Genomic DNA, 21410 nt, shown 5'->3' on the forward strand with positions numbered 1-21410 from the left:
GTGCATGAATGGGCTAAGCTGAATGATACGCTATTCCACAAAATTTTCTTGCTAATGCAGCTCCGAGAAGAAGCATTCGAAAAAACGTTTAGCTTCCAAGAATCAAAAGAAAATCAGTGACTTTTTTTACAAAGAAATAAAAAAAAACTTTTTTGTGTGTGTTATTTTATGTACTGAACTATGCAATTTTATTAAATCAGAATCCTCAACAATACATACAAACTATATTTTTTACTAAAATAAACTTGTGTACTGTATTATTTTTTACGTTTTATATTACAGTACAGTAGCATTTTTTCTATCAGTTAATTCATTTATTTACAGAATTAAATTGATGTACCATTAGAATCTGATTATGTTTGTCTTTAGCGCTAGTTATTGTTGCCTCTTGGGTGGGAAATTCGCTAATCTGAACGAGCACAGTTTTTATTAGTTCGGATTAGCGAGATACCACTGTATATACTATATATACTTGGTTATCCTAATATACATATATTAGGATAACCAAGTAATTTTATAAACTTGGTTATTTTAACTGCTAATCCCAAGTATGCAAACGATTAAGTTTGCACCTGAAACAAAGTTCAAGTCTAAAGATGATACAACACCAGGGCAACTTATTGTAAAAGTGGGTTAAGCTCTGATCACTATTCTTAGTATTTTCCCATAATGTAAAGCACATCTCACTAGAAGATGTATACTGCAATGCATTATGGGTGGGATCACTACCCAGACCGGTTTCAACCTTTTTTGAGGTCTCCTCAGTGAGTAGCTAGACCCTAAATACCAAGGTTTTAGTAATACGGAGCATTATAACCTTTACCTATAGAAGTTGCAACAAGGTGTTGCAACTTCTATAGGTAAAGAATACTAAGAATAGTGATCAGAGCTTTACCCACCTTTACAATGAGTTGCCCCGGTGTTGTACCATCTTTAGACCTGAACTTTGTTTCAGGCGCAAACTTAATTGTTTGCATACTTGGGATTAGGAGTTAAAATAACCTAGTTTATAAAATTACTTCTTTATCCTAATATACAATATCCCCAAGTTAAAAAATTTATTACATATATATGTGTAAGCGAACATTTTGAATAACTTTTAAAATATCTGGAACAGTTTATCATCTTTGAAATATGCCTTCCCTTAAACAATAAATACCTCATTATCTCTGTTACTACTTTTTAAACTTGTTTATTATGGATCGAGTTGAAGCATTAAACTATAGGCCAATCTCTGTGTCAGGTGTTGTGGTTAAGTTGTTGGAGAAGCTTGTGAGAACTAGGATCCAGAGTTGGGTTGACAATAATGGTATAATCTTTGATGGACAGCATGGATTTGGTAAAGGGAGGTCATGTTTTAGTAATCTACTTACTTATTACAATAAAGTGACTGCTTCCTTGGACAGAGGAGAAGAATACACAGTAATTACTTGGATTTCGCAAAAGCTTTTGATAGAGTACCTCATGATAAGTTGACAGTCAAACTAGAGCAGATGGGATTGGATATTAGATTAGTGCATTGGATTGGAGACTGGCTGTCTGATAGGTATCAATAAGTTGTGTATGGGGGTGCGATATCCAGGAAAAGGAAAGTCACTAGTGGAGTGCCTCAGGGGTCTGTTTTAGGGCCATTACTATTTAACTTGTATATTAATGATATTGGCAAAGATTTGGATGGATATATTCAGTTGTTTGCAGATGATGCAAAGTTGGGACGAACCATAAAGATTAGTGAAGATGTTGTGGCCTTGCAAGAAGACCTGAATAAATTGAGTGATTGGGCAAGCAAATGGGGATGTGAGTTCCATGTTGCAAAATGTAAGGTTTTAAAATTTCAAAAACAAAGATGGGAATCAGAATTTATGCTTGGTGAGAATATATTGTTGGAAGTAGAGGAAATAAGAGATCTGGGGGTGAGAGTGGATGATAGTATATATATCTGGGGGTGATAGTATATATATATATACATATATGCATACACACACACACACACATATATATATATATTATTATTATTATTATTAAACAAGACCTCATGGAGTCAAAGACTCATCTGGGAGGTCCTTTTATCACACAATCTCATCATACTGTGTCTTAAACACACTCAAACTCCTTGCAGACACCACACTCTCAAGCAAGGCATTCCAATCATTCACAACTCTGCACGAAAAAAAACCTGCCTCTCACTCCCCTACTCACACACTCTTTATACAGTTTCCAGGGATGACCTCTGGTTCTCCCCTGATCTCCCACTATTCTCTGTAGAACTTCTTCACAACTGATCTTATAACAACCCCTTACCAACTTGTAGGTCTCTATCATATCTCCCCTCTTCCTTCTCTCCACTAGATTCTGAAAGTTACATCTTCTCAATCTTTCCTCATACTCAACATTCCAGAGGTCAGAAACTACCTTAGTCAGTCGCCTTTGGACCCTTTCCAACATCTCTTCATCCTTCTGAAAACCCAGTGACCAAATCTGAGCACAGTAGTCCATGTGTGGCCTAATCAAAGCCTTATACAATGGAACAAGAATCTCCCTCCTTCTACACGTCAGTGTCCTCCGCATCGTTCCCAGAAGTATTTGTGCTATCTTCACAATTTTGCCGATGTGTCCCCTAAATTTTAGATCCTTATCCACTATCACGCCCAGATCTCTTATTTCCTCTACTTCCAACAATATATTCTCACCAAGCATAAATTCTGCATCCCATCTTTGTTTTCCAAATTTTAAAACCTTACATTTTGCAACCTGGAACTCACATCCCCATTTGCTTTCCCAATCACTCAATTTATTCAAGTCTTCTTGTAAGGCCACAACATCTTCTCTACTCTTCATGGTTCGTTCCAACTTTGCATCATCTGCAAACAACTGAATATCTCCATCCATATCTTCACCAATATCATTAATATATACAAGTTAAACAGTAATGGCCCTAAAACAGACCCCTGAGGCACTCCACTAGTGACTTTCCTTTTCCTGGATATCGCACCCCCATACACAACTTGTTGATACCTATCAGACAGCCAGTCTCCAATCCAATGCACTAATCCAATATCCAACTTCATCTGCTCTAATTTGAGTGCCAACTTATCATGAAGTACTCTATCAAAAGCTTTTGCGAAATCCAAGTAATTACTGTGTATCCTTCTCCTCTGTCCAAGGAAGTAGTCACTTTGTTGTAATAAGTTTCTTTCGTGAAAGAAAATTTAAGGAATCCTGCAAAATCCTGATAAACCACTCAAATATCAATAACAAAGATGGCACGGAAATTCCAAGGATCTGGTTGGCACACATTCGGCCTTCCTAATATGAAAGATTCAACATAAGTCAGGTCTCTAGCCAATCTGCTAGTATTAGAAACCATCCCACTCCAACTGGCTGGAATGATGTTAATATATGTATATAGTAGACAACACAAATAATAGGACTCTAGCATTGATGTATAATTTTTTTTATTTTTTTATTTATTTATTTATTTTTTTTTTTTATTTTTTTTTATTTTCACCAGAGGTCAGGCCAACAATTGTGGTAATGGTTGGTCAGTGTCTTTAACGAAACAGTTGGATTGTAGTATAGCTTGTTTCTTGTGTATATTTGTATGCTCCAGAAGATGACCTTGACATAAAGGTCGAAACGGTGAATTGTAGATTTTAGTTATATTAAACTAAAGTTTATATTCAAACACGGTAGTTGTCTCCATAATTTTCAAAAATGCATTTCTTTGCAAGATTCATTCATTCAGGATCTAACAAAGGCTCCCCGTTTTTATAAAAAACTTTTTCTAATTTTCTAGAAAAACTCTTTTTGCTTCTCCCTCAATTTCTGGGGATGAACCTTCCATTCTTTCTGGGCCTCAGTGCGTATCTCGGCTCAGGTGACTGTATTGTTTCCTCGTGGCATGACTGAGCTTGCTCATTTTGCTATGTCTGTCTTAAAACCTTCCTTATGCAACAGAACTATTTTGATCTCTTTCCAATTCCTTGAACTTTCCAAAGCTGAGATTTAAATTAAACAGCCTGTTCAAAGGGACTGTTCCCTTGAGCATTCTTATAACCCATGGGTTGATATCCCATTGTTAGATTTGCTTTAAGATTATGTAATATGCTTAGCACCTTCAGTTTATCTGCTTCAATTCCTACATTAGTCTTCATCATGTCTATCACTGCAACATCTGCACCTAGATAATACACCCTCACACAGTAGCTCAACTAGTTCTCCAGCTTCTCTCACCTACCCACTATCATTACTCATTAAAGTTATCCTTCCATTATCATTCTTCCTATTACTTGCCACATAGCTATAAAATTCTTTGGGATTTCCTTTGACCTGATCAGCTAATTTCCTCTCATCTGATTTTTCCTTTTTTGCCATACTGATCATCACCCTTCTTTCTGCACTTTGTGCTGCTCATGAGCTTGTTGATCACCTTTCTTCTTATACACCTTCCACAATTTTTTTTCTTATCCTGATTTTTGATGCTATGTATCAAAAAGCAGGACCTAAAATTCTGAAATTCCTTTCTCATTTCTATTTAATTTCTGTCTGATTTATCCTCCTAACTTTGGGTAGCATTCTGATACCACATGTTCTAAACATTCCTTGACCATTTTCCATGCACTGCTTCCAGATGACTTAGGAGTCATCTTGTGATAATCTTTGACATACCCCTTTCTCCCTTCTTAAAAAAATTCCAAGTTTAAGTAATTTACTATGTCAAGGCTGTATGATCACTTTTTCAATTCAGAAGTAATGTGGCTACTTTTGTTATTGATAAATCCTCTGATACTCACTACATGTAGCACTGTGAAAAGGAGTCCCCCCTTCTGTTTGAGAGCTGTTTGATCTCTTTTCATTCTTTCTTTCATTTCATTGCCGGCTGGTTTGCCGAGTGGTTAGTGTATCTGCTCTCCAGGCAAAAGGCTGTGGGTTCAAATCCTGCCGTGGGCATGGATGTTTGTGATTATCTGTGAAAATACTAGTCGTGGTAGTGGACGGTAGATGGCGTTGGTGTAGATGCAATTCGCTGTAGTTGATGGATTGATGAGTGGTGGAGATGTAGAGTTGTAGAGGAGGTGCCCTCCCTCGACACCTCCAGGGAGTCCTAGACTCCCTGGAGGTGTTCAAGTAATAGTTCAATTCTCCGAATTGAACTACCATATATTACTTTATCTACTCTCTCCATAACTATTTTCTTTTTCTCCTTACCAACTCAAATTCCTCTTTCAGTATACTTCTCTTTGTCATTCTTCAATTAGTTTGGAGAGAAACCAAAAGAATTAGCCATATTAATAAATCCTCTTTATACTTATTGGTTATATTTGAAGGAGTGATTAAGAAAAAAGAAAAGATTGAATAAAACGTATAGATTATAAAGACTTACAGTAAAGAAGAGCAACATAAAGTTTTGATATTTTTATTGTAACATTTCATAAAATTACAATTGAAAAACATTATTCAACAAAACATATACCTTTCTGTTCTATAGAAGGCCAGGTGCCTGATATAGACCATACTCTGGGTATGAGAGTAGGTTCATTTTCAGCTCCTTGATTTGTTCTTATGTCCAAACTGTAGTCCAATGTTCTGAAGAAGAGCACGTGCACACACACACACACACACTAGTGCTAACGCAGAATAGAATGCACTCGCCTTAGGTGTTAACAGTAGAAATTGGCAACGATGGCTTATCCTTCTAAAAACTTAAAGTGGAGGACCAAAATCAATAGGTCAATCTCACTTCATTTTGTGTGGTTGATCCATTATTTTGGATGCTTAGAATTATTAAAATAGTTGATTTTAATTTCATTATATCTAATACTTTGTTTATTGAAATGTTCATTTCAAGTTTAATTCTCTGCAAATTTTGGCATAGTGCTGAGCTAGAGTCATTTCAGGTTGAACATTTTATAGCATCTGTTGAAATTGCCATACTAATAAAGATGCTGTTACACAATTTTCTTTAGAGTTCTGCATTTGGCCTACAGTCTACAATTAGCTGAAACAGATCAGCTTTAGTAGTTTGATGCAATGTCAGAATTAATTTTGAGTGACCATCTAGAATGGGGTTGAGCTTCAAAGGTGATATTGTTTGTTTGAAGTTTTTCAACTCACCTGTTGCAATGTTCTGCTCTTCACAGCATTTCGCTCTTTCACTTTGTATATATTTTGGAGGTTTTTTTTGGCTATACCATGTTTATTTCAAATTTAACATTTCAGATTAGATGATTTTTGTGGGGGGGGGGGGGGAGAAAGAAAGAAAAAGCCATTAATCATTAAACATAAGATTCATATATTTTACTTACAAAGAGATCTTCAATTTTTTCACATAGCACAGACATACTATAAAAAATTAAATAGTATAAAAATATTGAAAGATGTTTTCACTGTCCTTGTTTATTAATACAAATTATTAATACAAGTTCAATTTAATTATCATTTAATTGCAATTCAATAACACTATTCTATGTTATTGATAATAAGAATAAAATTAAAATTTTCTTCTAAAAGTTTTGGATTTATATTCACACAGCTGTATTAATTTTTTGATTGTACTGTTATTAATTTGCTTTTTTTTCATAGACCTTACTTAGATATAATGTTATGACCATTCCTGGAAGTGATGCCTTTGATTTAAGAGTTACAACAGCACGTGTTGGGAGTTTTGACTGCAATAAACCTCAAATCACGGTGTGTGTAAGGTAATTTATTTTAGATTATATATAATATGCTTTATTCTTTGTGACATAGTGTTACCTAGTGATTAAAAAAAATGTTACCTATAAAAATACTGTGTACTAATTAAATGTGCTATTCAAAGCAAATAATCACATTACATTGGTCAAAATTAGTAGTGAATTATTTCTCAAAACATGCAAATATGGATCAGAAAGAATCATGATATATTATGCTGAACAATAGTGCTTCTAATTACGAGGGGGAGGGACTGAAAAGTTCTGATAAACACCTAGAACAAAAATGATATTAAAGCAACTGATATAACCACAAGAAAGAACATATCTTAAACCCTTTAACCCCCATGTTTCATCAAATTTTAAGAATTTGTTCTTTTTCTTTTAGGATATCTAAGAATACATGTCAGACACCTCATTTTCTTCATGGTGATTATCACAACTTTTTAGTACACTGTATTATTTAAAATGATTATTATGTGACACCACCAAGGAGTCCAAGACTCATCGAGGGAGGGCACCTACTCTGCAACTCTCCTTCTCCACCACTCAATCCACCAACTACAGCAAACCACATCATCTACTGCCCCCCCCTCCCCATCATTGCTATTTTTCCTCAGACATGATAACTAATAATTAAGGAATTGACAGCATAGACTAGAAACAAATTAAATAAACTTTAATATATACTTTCCGATATTTCGGCAAACGTCACGTTGCCATCTTCTTGGGAACTTAATACAAAGACAAGTGCACGCAAGTACTACATAACAGCAAATGAGAACAGAAGCTAGGAAGCTACCATTTTCCTAAAGTCCTAATGGTGCCCCCTGGTGGGCTATATTGGTAGTTCTTGGCCTTTGGGCTGAAGTTCTTCTGATAAATATTTCTCAAATTTGGGGCAGTGTCATGCATCCAAATTTGTTGAGGTTTGGCATGTTCCTAAGGGCTAAGGCTGATTCCATGAATAGTCTTTCATATTTGAACTTGCTGCAGTGTATTACTGTGGCTTTCTTCCATCTTATTCTGTGGCGAGTATCCAGAGTGTGGTCTGCAAGCCCAGAGTGGCTGTACTGGTGAAATCGGATGTAATCCTTGTGTTCTGAGATTGATATTTGCTGTCCTGCCTGTTTCGCCAAAGTAGGATAATTTACAGCTGCAAGGGACCTGGTATACACCAGGTAGGTCTAGGGGAAGCGGTTGGTCTTTAGTGGAGCGGATAAGGGATGCCAATTTTTTATATGGTCTATAACAAGTGGTCAAGTCATGTTTTTTTTAAATTTTGTTGATTTTTTCTGAGGTGCCTCGGATGTAGGGAATGGTGATGGATTTAGAGTAATCTTTTTTGTGAGGGGGGGGGGGGGGGAAGGTGGGTTGTGGATAACTGGTTTAAGCATTTTTTTTATTCTTTTGGGGGAGGGGTTAGCCGTTGGCTGAGAAAGTTTATAGAAAATTTATATATAAACTGAGAAAGTTTATAGAAAACCCACCCATACAGGCAGATACATTCACCAACAATCCCTCACCCCTCCTCACAACAATATGGAGTTATTAAGACACTATTCAACAGGGCAAAAATAATCTGTTCAAATGATCAAGCCCTAACCACCGAACTAAATCACATCCGTGACACTTTCTCTCTCTGCCAACGGCTACCCCCCCCCATTCCCCAAAAGAATCCAAAAAATGCTTAAACCAGTTATCCACAACCCACCTTTCCCCCCTTTAACAAAAAAGATTACTCTAAATCTATCACCATTCCCTACATCCGAGGCACTTTGGAAAAAATCAACAAAATTTTAAAAAAACATGATTTGACCACTTGTTACAGACCATATAGAAAATTGGCATCCCTTATCTGCTCCACTAAAGACCAACCGCTTCCCCTAGACCTACCTGGTGTATACTAGGTCCCTTGCAGCTGTAAATTATCCTACTTTGGCCAAACAGGCAGGACAGCAAATATCAGAATCTCAGAACACAAGGATTACATCCGATTTCACAAGTACAGCCACTCTGGGCTTGCAGACCACACTCTGGATACTCGCCACAGAATAAGATGGAAGAAAGCCACAGTAATACACTGCAGCAAGTTCAAATATGAAAGACTATTCATGGAATCAGCCTCAGCCCTTAGGAACATGCCAAACCTCAACAAATTTGGATGCACGAGACTACCCCAAATTTGGGAAACATTTATCAGAAGATCTGATAAATGTTTACACAGGAATTTATCAGAAGAACTTCAGCCCAAAGGCCAAGAACTACCAATATAGCCCGCCAGGGGACACCATCAGGACTTTAGGAAAACAGTAGCTTCCTAGCTTCTGTTCTCATTTGCTGTTATGTAGTACTTGCGTGCACTTGTCTTTATATTAAGTTCCCAAGAAGATGGCAACGTGACATTTGCCAAAATATCAGAAAGTATATATTAAAGTTTATTTAATTTATATTTCTAGTCTACGCTGTCAATTCCTTAATTATTAGTTATCATGTCTATCCAGCGTATAAGCCTCTCTACAAGAATTTCCTCAGACAATCACAAACATCAAGACCCATGGCAGGATTCGACCCCACAGCCTTTTGGCTGGAGAGCAGATAGACTAACCATTGAGGTTTTATCAGTGGGAGTCAGAACTAAGTCTGTTTCCATGTCTGTGGAAATAGACAACTGAATTTGTAACTGAATCATGAAATGATAATCAAGTTTTAAATCATGTGGAAAAGATTTGAAACTTGCAGGCTTAAATAATTTTAATTAATTTAGCCTATTCTTATTTTTACTGTTGTTTTTTTTATATATATAATTGTGCATTTATTGCCTTCATTAAAAAATTAAGGCAGCTATTTCATTCTGTGGTATGTTACTTTTTGGTGGTTTAGGATGCTTGCTATGTCTAAACACACATTATTAGCCATTGAAGGTGAAATATTGTAGATGCCCCATTCTATGTTCATCATGATTTCTAGTTTTGGAACTTGTTTGGGTGTAATGGCAAAGTTATGATCAGACTAAGAGCATTGCTAGCTTCTTCTGTAAGCACCTGTGATGATAAATTTACTCCAGCCAAACGATCTTGTTGAAGTTGTGATTGGAACGTAGTATATTGGCTCTGTTGTAGGATTTCAAATTTCATCAAGTGCCTGCTTTTAACTTTTGTGAATTTTTTTTTTACTGAATCTTTAGAGATGTGATGTAGGATGGTCCACAGTTCATGATTTAAAACATTAAATGTTATTATTATTATTATTATTATTATTACATGACATAAGACTCGTTGAGGGAGCGGACCTACTCTACAACTCTGTCTCCACCACTCAATTCACCAATGCCATCTACCACCCATCACCACTACTAGTATTTTCATAGACAATCACAAACATCCATGTCCATAGCGGAATTTAAACCCGCAGCCTTTTGGCTGGAGATTGGATATACTAACCATGAAGATATATGGCCAACCAGGCTGGCATATCTCTTCGTGTAGAATGGTTAAAGAGCCATTTAACTTTAAGCTCTATGTGAGTAGCAGCAGTTTGTTCCCATAGGAGTTCTAAACTTGCTCGTTAGTAATCATGATATGCCTTTATTTAGCTTTTCTTTAAATCTCAGAAAAGCAGGAATAATATTGCTGTCACATCATTATTTGAGGAAGACTAACCTGTTCAATTATCTGGCCAATTTATTTCAACTTTTCAAACTATTCCAATTTATACAATATCATCTCCATGGAGAATCATCAATCTAATAGACAAGCCTAGGTGTTAAACGTTATTCATAACTTATTTTAATGATTTTAACAACACTAAATGAGCTATTTTATCAAAAAGATGTTGATTAGTTATCATGAATTAAGAGGATTACAACAAATAAAATGCAAGATCTCTTATGTGACAGTTCTACTTACCAATTATAGATCGAGATCCCACTATGTCCCAAAGGAAAAACAAGTCTTCAAATTATTGAAAAAAGTGACTTCTTGGCCCAAAGAAATCATCAACAAAATAAAACTAATTTATTTATGGAGTACCTATAATCCACAAATCTAATATTCCCCCATGTCCTATAGTTGATAGCATAAAGTTCTGCTTATAAACTTGCCCAACAAGTTAAGTGTATTTCCCCTTCCTCCTTTCTGGAAACTCCTCTACTTTTGTAAAAATTTCAGTCCATTTTAAATCATTAGTTAAAAATCATATCCTTAAAAATTCAGACATAATGGTTAGTTTTGAGGTGAACAGGATTGAGAGAGGTGAGAGAAAGTCAGGAAAGTGAGAGAAAGAGAAGTTTGAGGGGGGGGGGGTTAGAATGAACATTGCATTGAAGAATGTGATGTATGAGGATTTGATATGGTGTTCAGACTAGAATATTCAAACAGTGCTTTCCTAGAGCAACAATAAAAAGTGTGACTATGGCAATGAAGTGAGGTTAAAATGTTGGTGCAGTGACAGTGGTGATTCATACAAATTACCCGAGAGGCAGTGTAAATTGAACGGTAAGAGGTTTGAGATCAATGTTGTAAATTGTATAGCAAAATTGGGAAAGGAAATTAGAGAATGTTAAGGGGATAAAAATCCCTTATTGTTTTTCAGCCAGTAAGCGAAACTAAGATCGTAAACTATGATCTGAACGTTTCATGCCGACGAACTGTCAGCATATCCAAGCGTAAGTGACCACTTGGTAGTGCCACACCACGGCAACTCGTTGCAAAGGTGGAGCAAGATCCCTCACTGTTCTTGATATTTTCTCATAATGTAAAAACACACTGCTCTTAGGAGATGTAGTACTGTTTTACATTATGAGAAGAGGTCACTACCCAGACCAGTTTCAACCTTTTTTGAGGTCTCATCAGTGAGTAGGTAGACAATAAGGGATTTTTATCCCCTTAACTGATCAACCTCGCCAGAAAAAAATAGCCGTTTGGCTTTTCATCGAAATTAGAGAATGTTGCGCAGATATGATAATGTAAAGTCCAGGAAAAGAGCAACAATAATGAATGACATGATAGTGAGATGTGTCAAAAGAGAGTTCTGGAATATGTGGATACTCAGAGTGTATTTGGTGAGAATAGAGTTGTATGTAAGAAATTGGGTCCATTTGAGCATGACAGGATGCAAGTATTTGTAGAGATTTGTTATATTGTTGTTGTTGTTTTCTGGGAAAGTGAGAGCATTACAGCAATGAAACTAGAGTGAGTAAAGGTAGGAGGGATAGTCTTGTGTGGAAATAACAACCTGTAAGATGGGAATATGTATAGTATATCACAGAGCCAAGTGGAGTCTGGATAATAATAGGTAGGAATACTGTTGATGCACTGTGTTTCTCTATACAAATTATCACAGGAATATAGGGAAAGAGTTTGTGGTATTGATAGCCTCTACCTGTACAAGGATTATTGTCATCAGAAGTCACCTTCCTACCCTGCTCTTTATGCTCTTCGTGCCACTGATCATTACCGTTATTCATCGTCTCTTGTCTCCACAGTACCTTTTTTCCAGATTTCGTACTTAATTCTACATTCATCCATTTGACACCTACCTTATTCAATCTTTTGACCTTCAGAATACATTCACACATTGATGTTAAATATCTCTTGGTCAGTGCCCAAGCAGCATTCATCTCCTTCTTGCTTAACTCTTCATTCTATGTTATAGCTCCAAGTTGTCTTCTAAGCCTCTCATAATCATCAGCCTTGTAATTCCACATATATCCTTTCTTTGCAGAAGTCTATTATGGCTAGCCACAACCCATGTGATTGCTTCATGATCACTTTCACCAACTGGAGGGAAGTGCAAAATCCCACTAAATTGCATCCTCCGATGAAATCATCAGATCTAAAGCTCTCGATCCTCGTGTGCTCTTCTTTACATGCTGACTAAGGTAGTTGTCTCCCAAGAACTCAAGAAATTCATTTTCCTTATTCCCAAATGCTCTCTCTATGCTGCCATAATTAAAATCAACCATAATAATCATCCTTCCCTTGTTCACTAACCCAAATCACTTATACATTTCTTCATCACTATCCTCCACATTCCCTAGCCTATAGCAGCATCCGACTAAATATATCTTCCTATCAACCTCCACCTCACTCCATAGTAACTCAAAACCATTGCCACTATTTACTTCTTGCATATCCACTTTGTGTGGACATAATTTACCTGCTGTCATCAACACCACTTACCTCTTTCTAGTCCTTTCTATTCTCATGAAAAACATCATATCCTTCCATTTCTATTCCTGTCAGAATATCATCCTTATCCAACCATGTTTCACTTATTCCAACAACTTTTGGATATATAAACTCAATCAATGAAACAATTTCGTTTTCCTTATTTATGATATGCCTGGCATTTGTAAATAAACACAGGAATTTACTTTTAGTCTATAACCAGTCCTGCCAATGCCACTTGTAGGTTATGATTTCTTGATGCTTAACCATTCCCAACTGCCTTTATCACTGCATACCCTACTATCTCTTTAGACTCATCTACACCCCATACATCCTAGGCCATCCTGTTCCCATACTGACCATCCTCATACACACATTCTCTACTTTCAAAATTACTCACTTATACTGTGTCTCCCTGTCCACCCTGACTCATCCTATTTGCCTGTCCATCTTGCATTCTTATTTTATCATTATCACTCACAGTTCTACTATTCCCATTTACAATCACTTCCTTTCCCAAATCACACGTAGCACCTCCATGCAGCAACAATCTCTCTAACTGATAAAATCTATTTAAATGCAACCTATCCCTTTTGTATATTTCCTTCCTTCCTGGAAGGAAAACTCTACTCCCTTCTCCTCATGCAGCTCATGCCAACATAACATTCATGATTCCTGTTCTCCATCTCAGCTCATCATTATGTCATACCTCAACAACACACTGAGTATGATGTAATGATAAGGTCTGATACCTCAGCAATACACTGACTACCTTTCCAACTACACTGTTATCTTTTACTCTCCTCAACAACCTCCTGATATCCATCCTCTGATACTCTTTATGTCCAACAAAGTCATTTGTTGCAACAACCACCACCTCACTTGCTCGTCTACTTCTCATATCTAATGTATCAATTATTATTATTACTATTACCCAAGACCCCATGGAGTCAAAGACTCATCTAGGAGGTATTTTTTTATCAAACACAGAGCTCATCATACCTTGCTTTAAACACACTCAAATTCTCTGCAGACACCACACTCTCAGGCAAGGCATTCCAATCTTTCACAACTCTCCATCAAAAAAAATCTGCTTCTCACTCCACTACTCATACCCTCTTTATACAGTTTCCAGGGATGACCTCTGGTTCTCCCCTGATCTCCCACTATTTTCTGTAGAACTCTCCAGCATTGATCCTATAACAACCGCTTAATAACTTGTAGGTCTCTGTCATATCTCCCCTCTTCCTCCTGTCCACCAGACTCTGCAAGTTACATTTTCTCAATCTTTCCTCATACTTGATATTCCAGAGGTTAGAAACTACCTTAGTCAGTTGCCTCTGGGCCAAATTTGGGCACAATAGTCCATGTGTGGCCCAATCAAAGCCTTATACAATGGAACAAGATTCTCCTTACTTCTACAAGTCAGTGTCCTCCGCATCATTCCCAGAAACCTTTATGTTGCCTTCACAATTTTGGCTATATGTCCCCTAAATTTCAGATCATTCTCCATTATCACTCCCATATCTCTTATTTCCTCAACCTCCAAAAATATATCCTCACCAAGCATAAATTCTGCATCCCATCTTTGTTTTCCAAATTTTAAAACCTTACATTTTGCAACATGGAACTCACATCTCCATTTGTTTGCCCAATCACTCAATTTATTCAAGTCTTCTTGTAAGGCCACATTATCTTCTTTACATTTCATGGTTTGTCCTAACTTTTCATCATCTGCAAACAACTGAACATCTCCACCCAAATCTTTAGCAATATCATTAATTTACAAGTTAAACAGCAATGGTCCTAAAACAGACCCCTAAGGCACACCACTAGTAACTTTCCTTTTTCTGTATATCGCTCCCCAAAACATAACTTGTTGATACCTATTAGATAGCCAGTCTCCAATCCAATGCACCAATCTAATATTCAACCCATCCACTCCAGTTTGACTATAAACTTATCATGTGGTAATCTATCAAAAGTTTTTGCAAAATCTAAGTATATTACTGTGTATCCTTTTCCTCTGTCCATGGAAGCAGTCACCTTATTGTAATAAGTAAGTAGATTACTAAAACATGACCTCCCTTTAGTAAATCCCTGCTGTCCATGGAAGATAATACCATTGTTGTCAACCCAGTTCTGAATCCTAGTTCTCACAAGCTTCTCCAACAATGTAACTACAACATTTGACACACAGATAGGCCTACAGTTTGATGCCCGAGTTCTATCACCTCCTTTATGAAGTTGCACAATCTTGCCCTCCTTCCACTCCTTAGGAACTTGACCGAATGCAAGACTCGTAGTAAAGAAATATGTCAAGGCCAGCATCAACTCCCTGGCACGTTCCTTCAGAATGCGTGGTGATATATTGTCAAGTCCATCAGCCTTATTTACATCTAGTTTGCTCAACTTCCCATACACACACCTCTTGCTCTTACAGTCAGTCTCTCTTCCCCATCATCAACTGCTCTCAATCTCTCTCTCTCTCTCTCCATGAAGTCACATTCACAAGATTTAAAGACCTTTATGAACTGCTCATTAAGTATCTCCACCACACCTTCTGCAACAGCTGTCTTTATACCATTTTCTTCAATCATTCTTTCTTTTGCTGGCTACATATCGAAAGAACTCTTTAGGATTCTTTTTGGCTTCATTAGCTAACTGCTGTTCATACCTCACTTTAACTACTGTCAACCAACCAAGTCACCCGCCTTGCCTGGTCTTTGTAAACCTCACGGAATTGGTTATTTCCACTTCTCTTATGCTGCCTCCACAATGCCCTCTTTCTCTGTATCGCATGCTTAATCTCTTTATTCATTCATCTCACACCTACCTTATTTAACCTTCTCACCCTTGGAATACATTTAGACATTGCATCTACTTGATAGTTTTTGAAAATCCCCCATGCTTCATTGATCTCTTTTCCAGCTAACTCCTCATTGCATGCTACACCTGCAAGCTGTCTCTCGAGCTCTTCATAATCACCCCCCTTGTAGTTCCACGTATACCCTTTTCTTACAGAGGTCCTCACACTGCTGGCAACCACCCAGGTAATCACCGCATGGTCACTCTCACCAACTGGAGGGTAATTTGACACCTCATTTATAATAACATCCTCTGATGAGATGACCAAATCCAAGACCCTCAATCCTCGTGTGCCCTCTGTTACTTACTGTCTGAGGTAGTTATCCCTCAAAAACTCAAGAAACTCATTTTCTTTACTTCCAGTTGCTATATCATCATTCCAATCTATATTACCATAATTAAAATCCCCCATTATGATCACTCTTTTCTTATTTGCTTGGCTAATTTGATTATACATTTCATAGTCACTACCATCCACATTTCCTGGTCTATAACAACATGTAACCAAGTTTTTGATTCCATTCACCTCTTTCTCACACCATACTGCCTCAAAACCACTGGCACTATTTCCCTTGCATGTCTACTTTGTATGGACATAACTCTTTCTCTATCGTCAATAGCACTCCCTCTCCCTTTTATTCCTTCTATCCTCATGAAACATATCATATCCTTCCATCTCTATTCCTGTCAGGAGGTCGTCCTCATCTAACCATGTCTCACTTATTCCAACAACTAAATCCTCACGAAACACATCATATCCTTCCATCTCTATTCCTGTCAGGATGTCGTCCTCATCTAACCATGTCTCACTTATTCCAACAATTTTTGGATGAACAGACTCAATTAGTGCAACCATTTCATCTGCCTTGTTTCTTATACCTCTAGCATTTGTATACAAACATAGCAGCTCATTTCTAGATCTACAGCTAGTTCCACTGATAACACTCATTCTATGTGATCTCTCCATGCTTGACTGGGGCCATTTCCTTTTCTGCTTATTCATTTTATTTAACCCTCTTCAATTCCAACAGGTTCCTCTTGATTCCAGGTCATTCCATTCCTTTCCTGTCTACACATGTTCTTACATCCTCTTGGAGCATCCACCTTTCTCACGCTGTGTACCCCTGTTCACCCTGAGCCTCCCCATTTCCCTGTTCATCTTGCACACCCATTCTCTCATTTTCCATACTCATGCCACTTACTTCCTCATTCATAACCACCTCTTCAATCTCTCCTGACGTGTTCTCCTGGTCTTCCACATCACTTCCCACTTGATCTGATTCATTCTCTATGCTCACCTCTACCTTCCAGCAACAGTCTCTCCAAGTGACTCACACCACTCAAATACAGTCTATCACTCCCATACAGTTCACTTCATCCTTCAAACTCATTCCACACATTAACAAATTGTACTCCCCTCTCCTCATACATTTCAGCCAATGTACCATTCATAATCCTTGCTCTCTGCCTCATCTCACCACAGTCATACCTAGGTAACACCCTTCCTGTCACACTATTCTCTTTTATCCATCTAAGCAGTCTCCTGATATCCATTCTGATGTGCTCTTTGTCCTCTGTCAAGTCATTCGTACCTATTAAAACCATCAACTCCTCTAGCTCCCTCCTCATATCCAATTCCTCAGTCACTCTACTCATTTTACCACCTGAAAATCATACCTTGTGCATCCTCTCATCCAGCACACACCTTTAATAATGGAGTTGGCATACAATGCCACTCGCTTGTCTTTCGTTAAATCTTTCATACCTACTTGATTTGTTTTAATCATTTTCACCCGAATTTTCTTAATTTCACTCCACATTCATTTCATCTCTTGCCTCATCCAACCCAATTCAGCTTTCAAATCTCGTGTCGCATTCTCTCTATCATTCAGTTTTTCCAATTTTCGAACTCTCGACTCCCACTTCACACTTTCACTCTCATTAATCCTTTTGATTTTCTGTACTTTTGGTCCATGCATCCAGCTTTCGCTTTCGTTCATTTTTTCCATTTTTCCCACTTTCGATCCTTACGTCACACTATTTCCGGTTTCTTTCGTTCTCTCAATTTTGTTTCCTTCCACCACATTCGCCTCACTTTCATTCTTTTTACCATCCATTATGGTTTTCAAATCATTCATTTTCTTTTTAATGCTTTCTTAACAATTTTTGCCTTTCTTTCACACCATGCTTCTCTTTCAAACGAGCACTCATTCTTCCCGCGACATTCTCACTACTAACACTTTCTGTCATCAAATTCATATTAGCACTCATCAAATTCTCGTTTAGCTCGCACTTCGCACATGCCTTCCTTCCATCAGCCCTATATGTCCACAAACCATCTATGTAATCAAAAGAATACATGTAGCACAGCTTGCACTTCACGAAACGCCTGAAGTCTAAGTTAAAGTCATGCACTGACAAAGTCGCTGCCATCTTTCCTCTGCCGGTTGCTACTCTAAGGGCCAAAAACAATGAATTTGTAATTAAGTTTAAGGAAAATATCCCACGCACTAATAATACTAGGAGCACACAACTTTTGTAGCAGCTCTTACTCAAACAATCACTCATATACAATTAATTATTTCAAGAATAACTTATCTGAATCCGGAGCTCTTCTTACACACCGCAGCGGGATTTGAACCCTCAGCCTTCTGGCTGGAGAGCGGATATGCTAACTACTCAGCGAATCCCTAATTTTCTCTCCTAGAAAACACACCTTATGGAATCTCTCATTTACCACACCTCTAGTAACAAACCAGAATGGGATAGTTAGTATAAAGCATCAGGATAGTGGTGGGCCTAAGGAACTTTTGCACTTTATAGGTACACCAATGCCAGCAGTGTTTGGAAAAAGATGTTTTGACATTGTTACTTCATTCTGGCCAAAGGTTATTGACATTAGTGAGACATTGCTGACATAAGATGATATATTTAGTGGGATAGAGTGTGAAGGATTTAGTGTGTTCGGGGAGGATGAAGAGAAAAGAATGTGGGGGAGGGGGAGTGTTATTGATGGTGATATCCGATGAAATACAACTAAGGATAATAGAAGTTCAACTGCAGACAAATCAAAATAGCACATTTGAGGCTATCTGGTGTGAAATTGAGGCCAGCAAAACAAATTATACAGTTGGATGCTTCTATTGACAAGGGGATGATGAGGATAATATGCATAGGCAAATAAGCTCAGTGAGTGAAGGGCAGGTAATTATTATGGAGGATTTCAACTATGAAAACATACATTGGAAGGAGGAAGGACACGTGGGAAGAAGGGAATGGAATTTATGCAGTTACTAAGGAATAATTACATGAGACAGCATGTGATGGAATATACGAAGGATTTGAGAGTGCTAGATCTAGTAACTGTCTCAGAGAATTTGTATAACTGATATGACCACATTACCACCAATTAATAAGAGTGATCATATAGTCTTGCCCTGAGAGGTGACTAAATGTGTGAAATTTTCAGTTAAGAGGGGGTGGGGATATATTTGGACAGAATTCCACATATTGCTGGAATTCTGTCTACATATATCCTTATTACTGGACAGAATTCTAATCAGGATAAGAGCAGTGGTGGCCCATACATAAACACTGCAACACTGCAGCATCCCCAGGGAAAAAATGTAAATTTTGTTTGTGTTTATAAATAATAACAATGCTTACAACATTATATAAATGCAATACAACATGTTAAAGGTTACAGCTTATGTTTCGACAGTGATTGAATAGTTAATAATTGGAATTGTTCGATTAATGCTTTAGATTACGAAACAAATACACTGTGATCTAATGCAGTGTTGGAATTATCACATTCGACCAATCGCAGCCAGACTTGCCGATATTCATTTGCGCTTGTGATTGCACATTACAAGTCATTCCGACACTGTTTGGGCATACGATACACTGGTTGGGCAGTGTATCGTATGCTTGCGTGCGTTATTTCTGTGAGATACAAAACTTTTATTATTGGTGTTTGTTCACGGTGAGTGTGAAATATTTTTAATAAAGCAATTTTTTAATATGTAAATTTATTTATTAATAAATTGGTTATTGATTAGGAAAAAATAATTTATTATTATTTTTTTTTAAATTTTTTAATTTTATTTTGTATATGCAGCACCTGCACTTAAAATTTTCACCGGCCACCACTGGATAAGAGTGTGGTTTATGGAGAGATATTAGGGAGTAATTTATTCAGAAGCACAGTCCAGAAGAAGGCCACTAGTCAGTGGCTCTGTTTTTGGGCCACTACTAGTTAATTTGTACATTAATGATATAGTAAAGGATCTGAGAGAAACTATTCAGTTGTTTGCTGATGATGCAAAATTGGGTAAAGCAATAGTTAATACAGATTCTGCAAAATTATGTCAAATTTTGCAGGATGATTTGGATAGATTGGCAGTTGGTGGAAAGGAGAATGGATGTCAGTTTAATATGCAGGAGTATAAGGTTATGCATTTTGGAGTGAAAAGATTATCAGCTGTATGAAGTTTATTTTTCACTTGGTTAGACTATAATAAATTTAGTTTAATCCTTTATCCAAGTGTAAGCAAACAAAGTTTGTGCCTGCAAATATCTTCAGGACTGAGGTAAGGTAGTGCAACACCAGGTAGTGGCCCTTCCCTTAATGCATAGCAGTATACATGTCCGCAAGCAGATGTTCTTTGCATTATGGAAGATACTGAGACAAGGAGTGATGAGAGCTTGGTCTACCTTTGCTCAGAGTTGCCTGGATTTACCTCGGAGTTACCTTACTTCAGTCCTGAAGATATTTTCAGGTGCAAACTGTGTTTGCTTACACTTGGATAAAGGATTAAACTAAATTTATTATTATCAGCTGTAATACAACATTGATAGAACTGTACTCCAGGAAAAGTTTTGAGGTTATATAGCAAAAGTGGCTAAAGAAGCTCATCAAATTACATGGTTACTGAAGAATAGTTTGACAAGCAGAGACAAGAAGCTTATTATTCCTCTTAATCAAGCTTTGATAAGACCTTAACTTTATTATTGCATGCAGATCTGGTCACCTGGTTGGTTGGTTTCTTGATGATGAGGTAGAGAGGATCCACAGGCGAGTGACGAAGATGGTAGCTAGTCTATGGAATTAACCTTACAAGAGCACGTTCAAGATTTGTGGATACAGAAATTGGATGACAGGCGGAAAAGAGGTGATGTGATTTTGACATACAAATTAATGAAGGGTTTTTACAAGATTAATACAGAGGAAATTTTTCAGAACAGGTCTGGTGGTGGGAGAACTATGGGCCACCCTTAGAAACTGAGCAAGAGTGTAGTTAGGAAGGGTGTTAGAACTAGATTTTTTGCTTGGAGAGGGGTGAATGAATGGAATAGGTTGCCATTCTGTTGTGGGTGCCATTACTGTGAATGAGTTCAGAACAAAATATGATAGATACTGGGCAAATATTGGATAGTGCTTGGCATGATGTTTAGGGCCTCCTTCGATGAGTTTAAGGATTCCATGGGGTAGTCTGTAATAATAATAACGAAATCTCCATTCTTCGATATTCTCAAACCATTTGTCATCTCTTTTTCTCTGCTTTCCTTCATCTTAACCTTTTGCTCTTGTCCATTTTTATCCATCAAACTTTCAGTCTTACTACACATATTTTTCATTTCACTTCTCATTCTGATCAACTCATTTTTCAAGGCTTGC

The 21410-nt window shown here is 37.3% G+C and overlaps 1 protein-coding gene across 2 annotated transcripts in view; it reads left to right on the plus strand.

Moving 5' to 3' along the window:
* LOC150099795 (alpha-2-macroglobulin-like protein 1) overlaps positions 1-21410 on the plus strand; it is a 1007775-nt gene that overhangs the window by 826884 nt on the left and 159481 nt on the right. For both annotated transcript variants that reach the window (XM_090403789.1, XM_090403790.1), the window contains exon 28: positions 6583-6701. In XM_090403789.1, coding sequence (XP_090259915.1) covers positions 6583-6701 — 119 coding nt within the window. The remainder of the gene's footprint in view (positions 1-6582; positions 6702-21410) is intronic.

This window comes from Typopeltis vanoorti, chromosome 14 (assembly GCF_054136105.1).
Source record: "Typopeltis vanoorti isolate ZY-2024b chromosome 14, IOZ_Tvanoo_1.0, whole genome shotgun sequence".
NCBI lineage: Eukaryota > Metazoa > Arthropoda > Arachnida > Uropygi > Thelyphonidae > Typopeltis > Typopeltis vanoorti.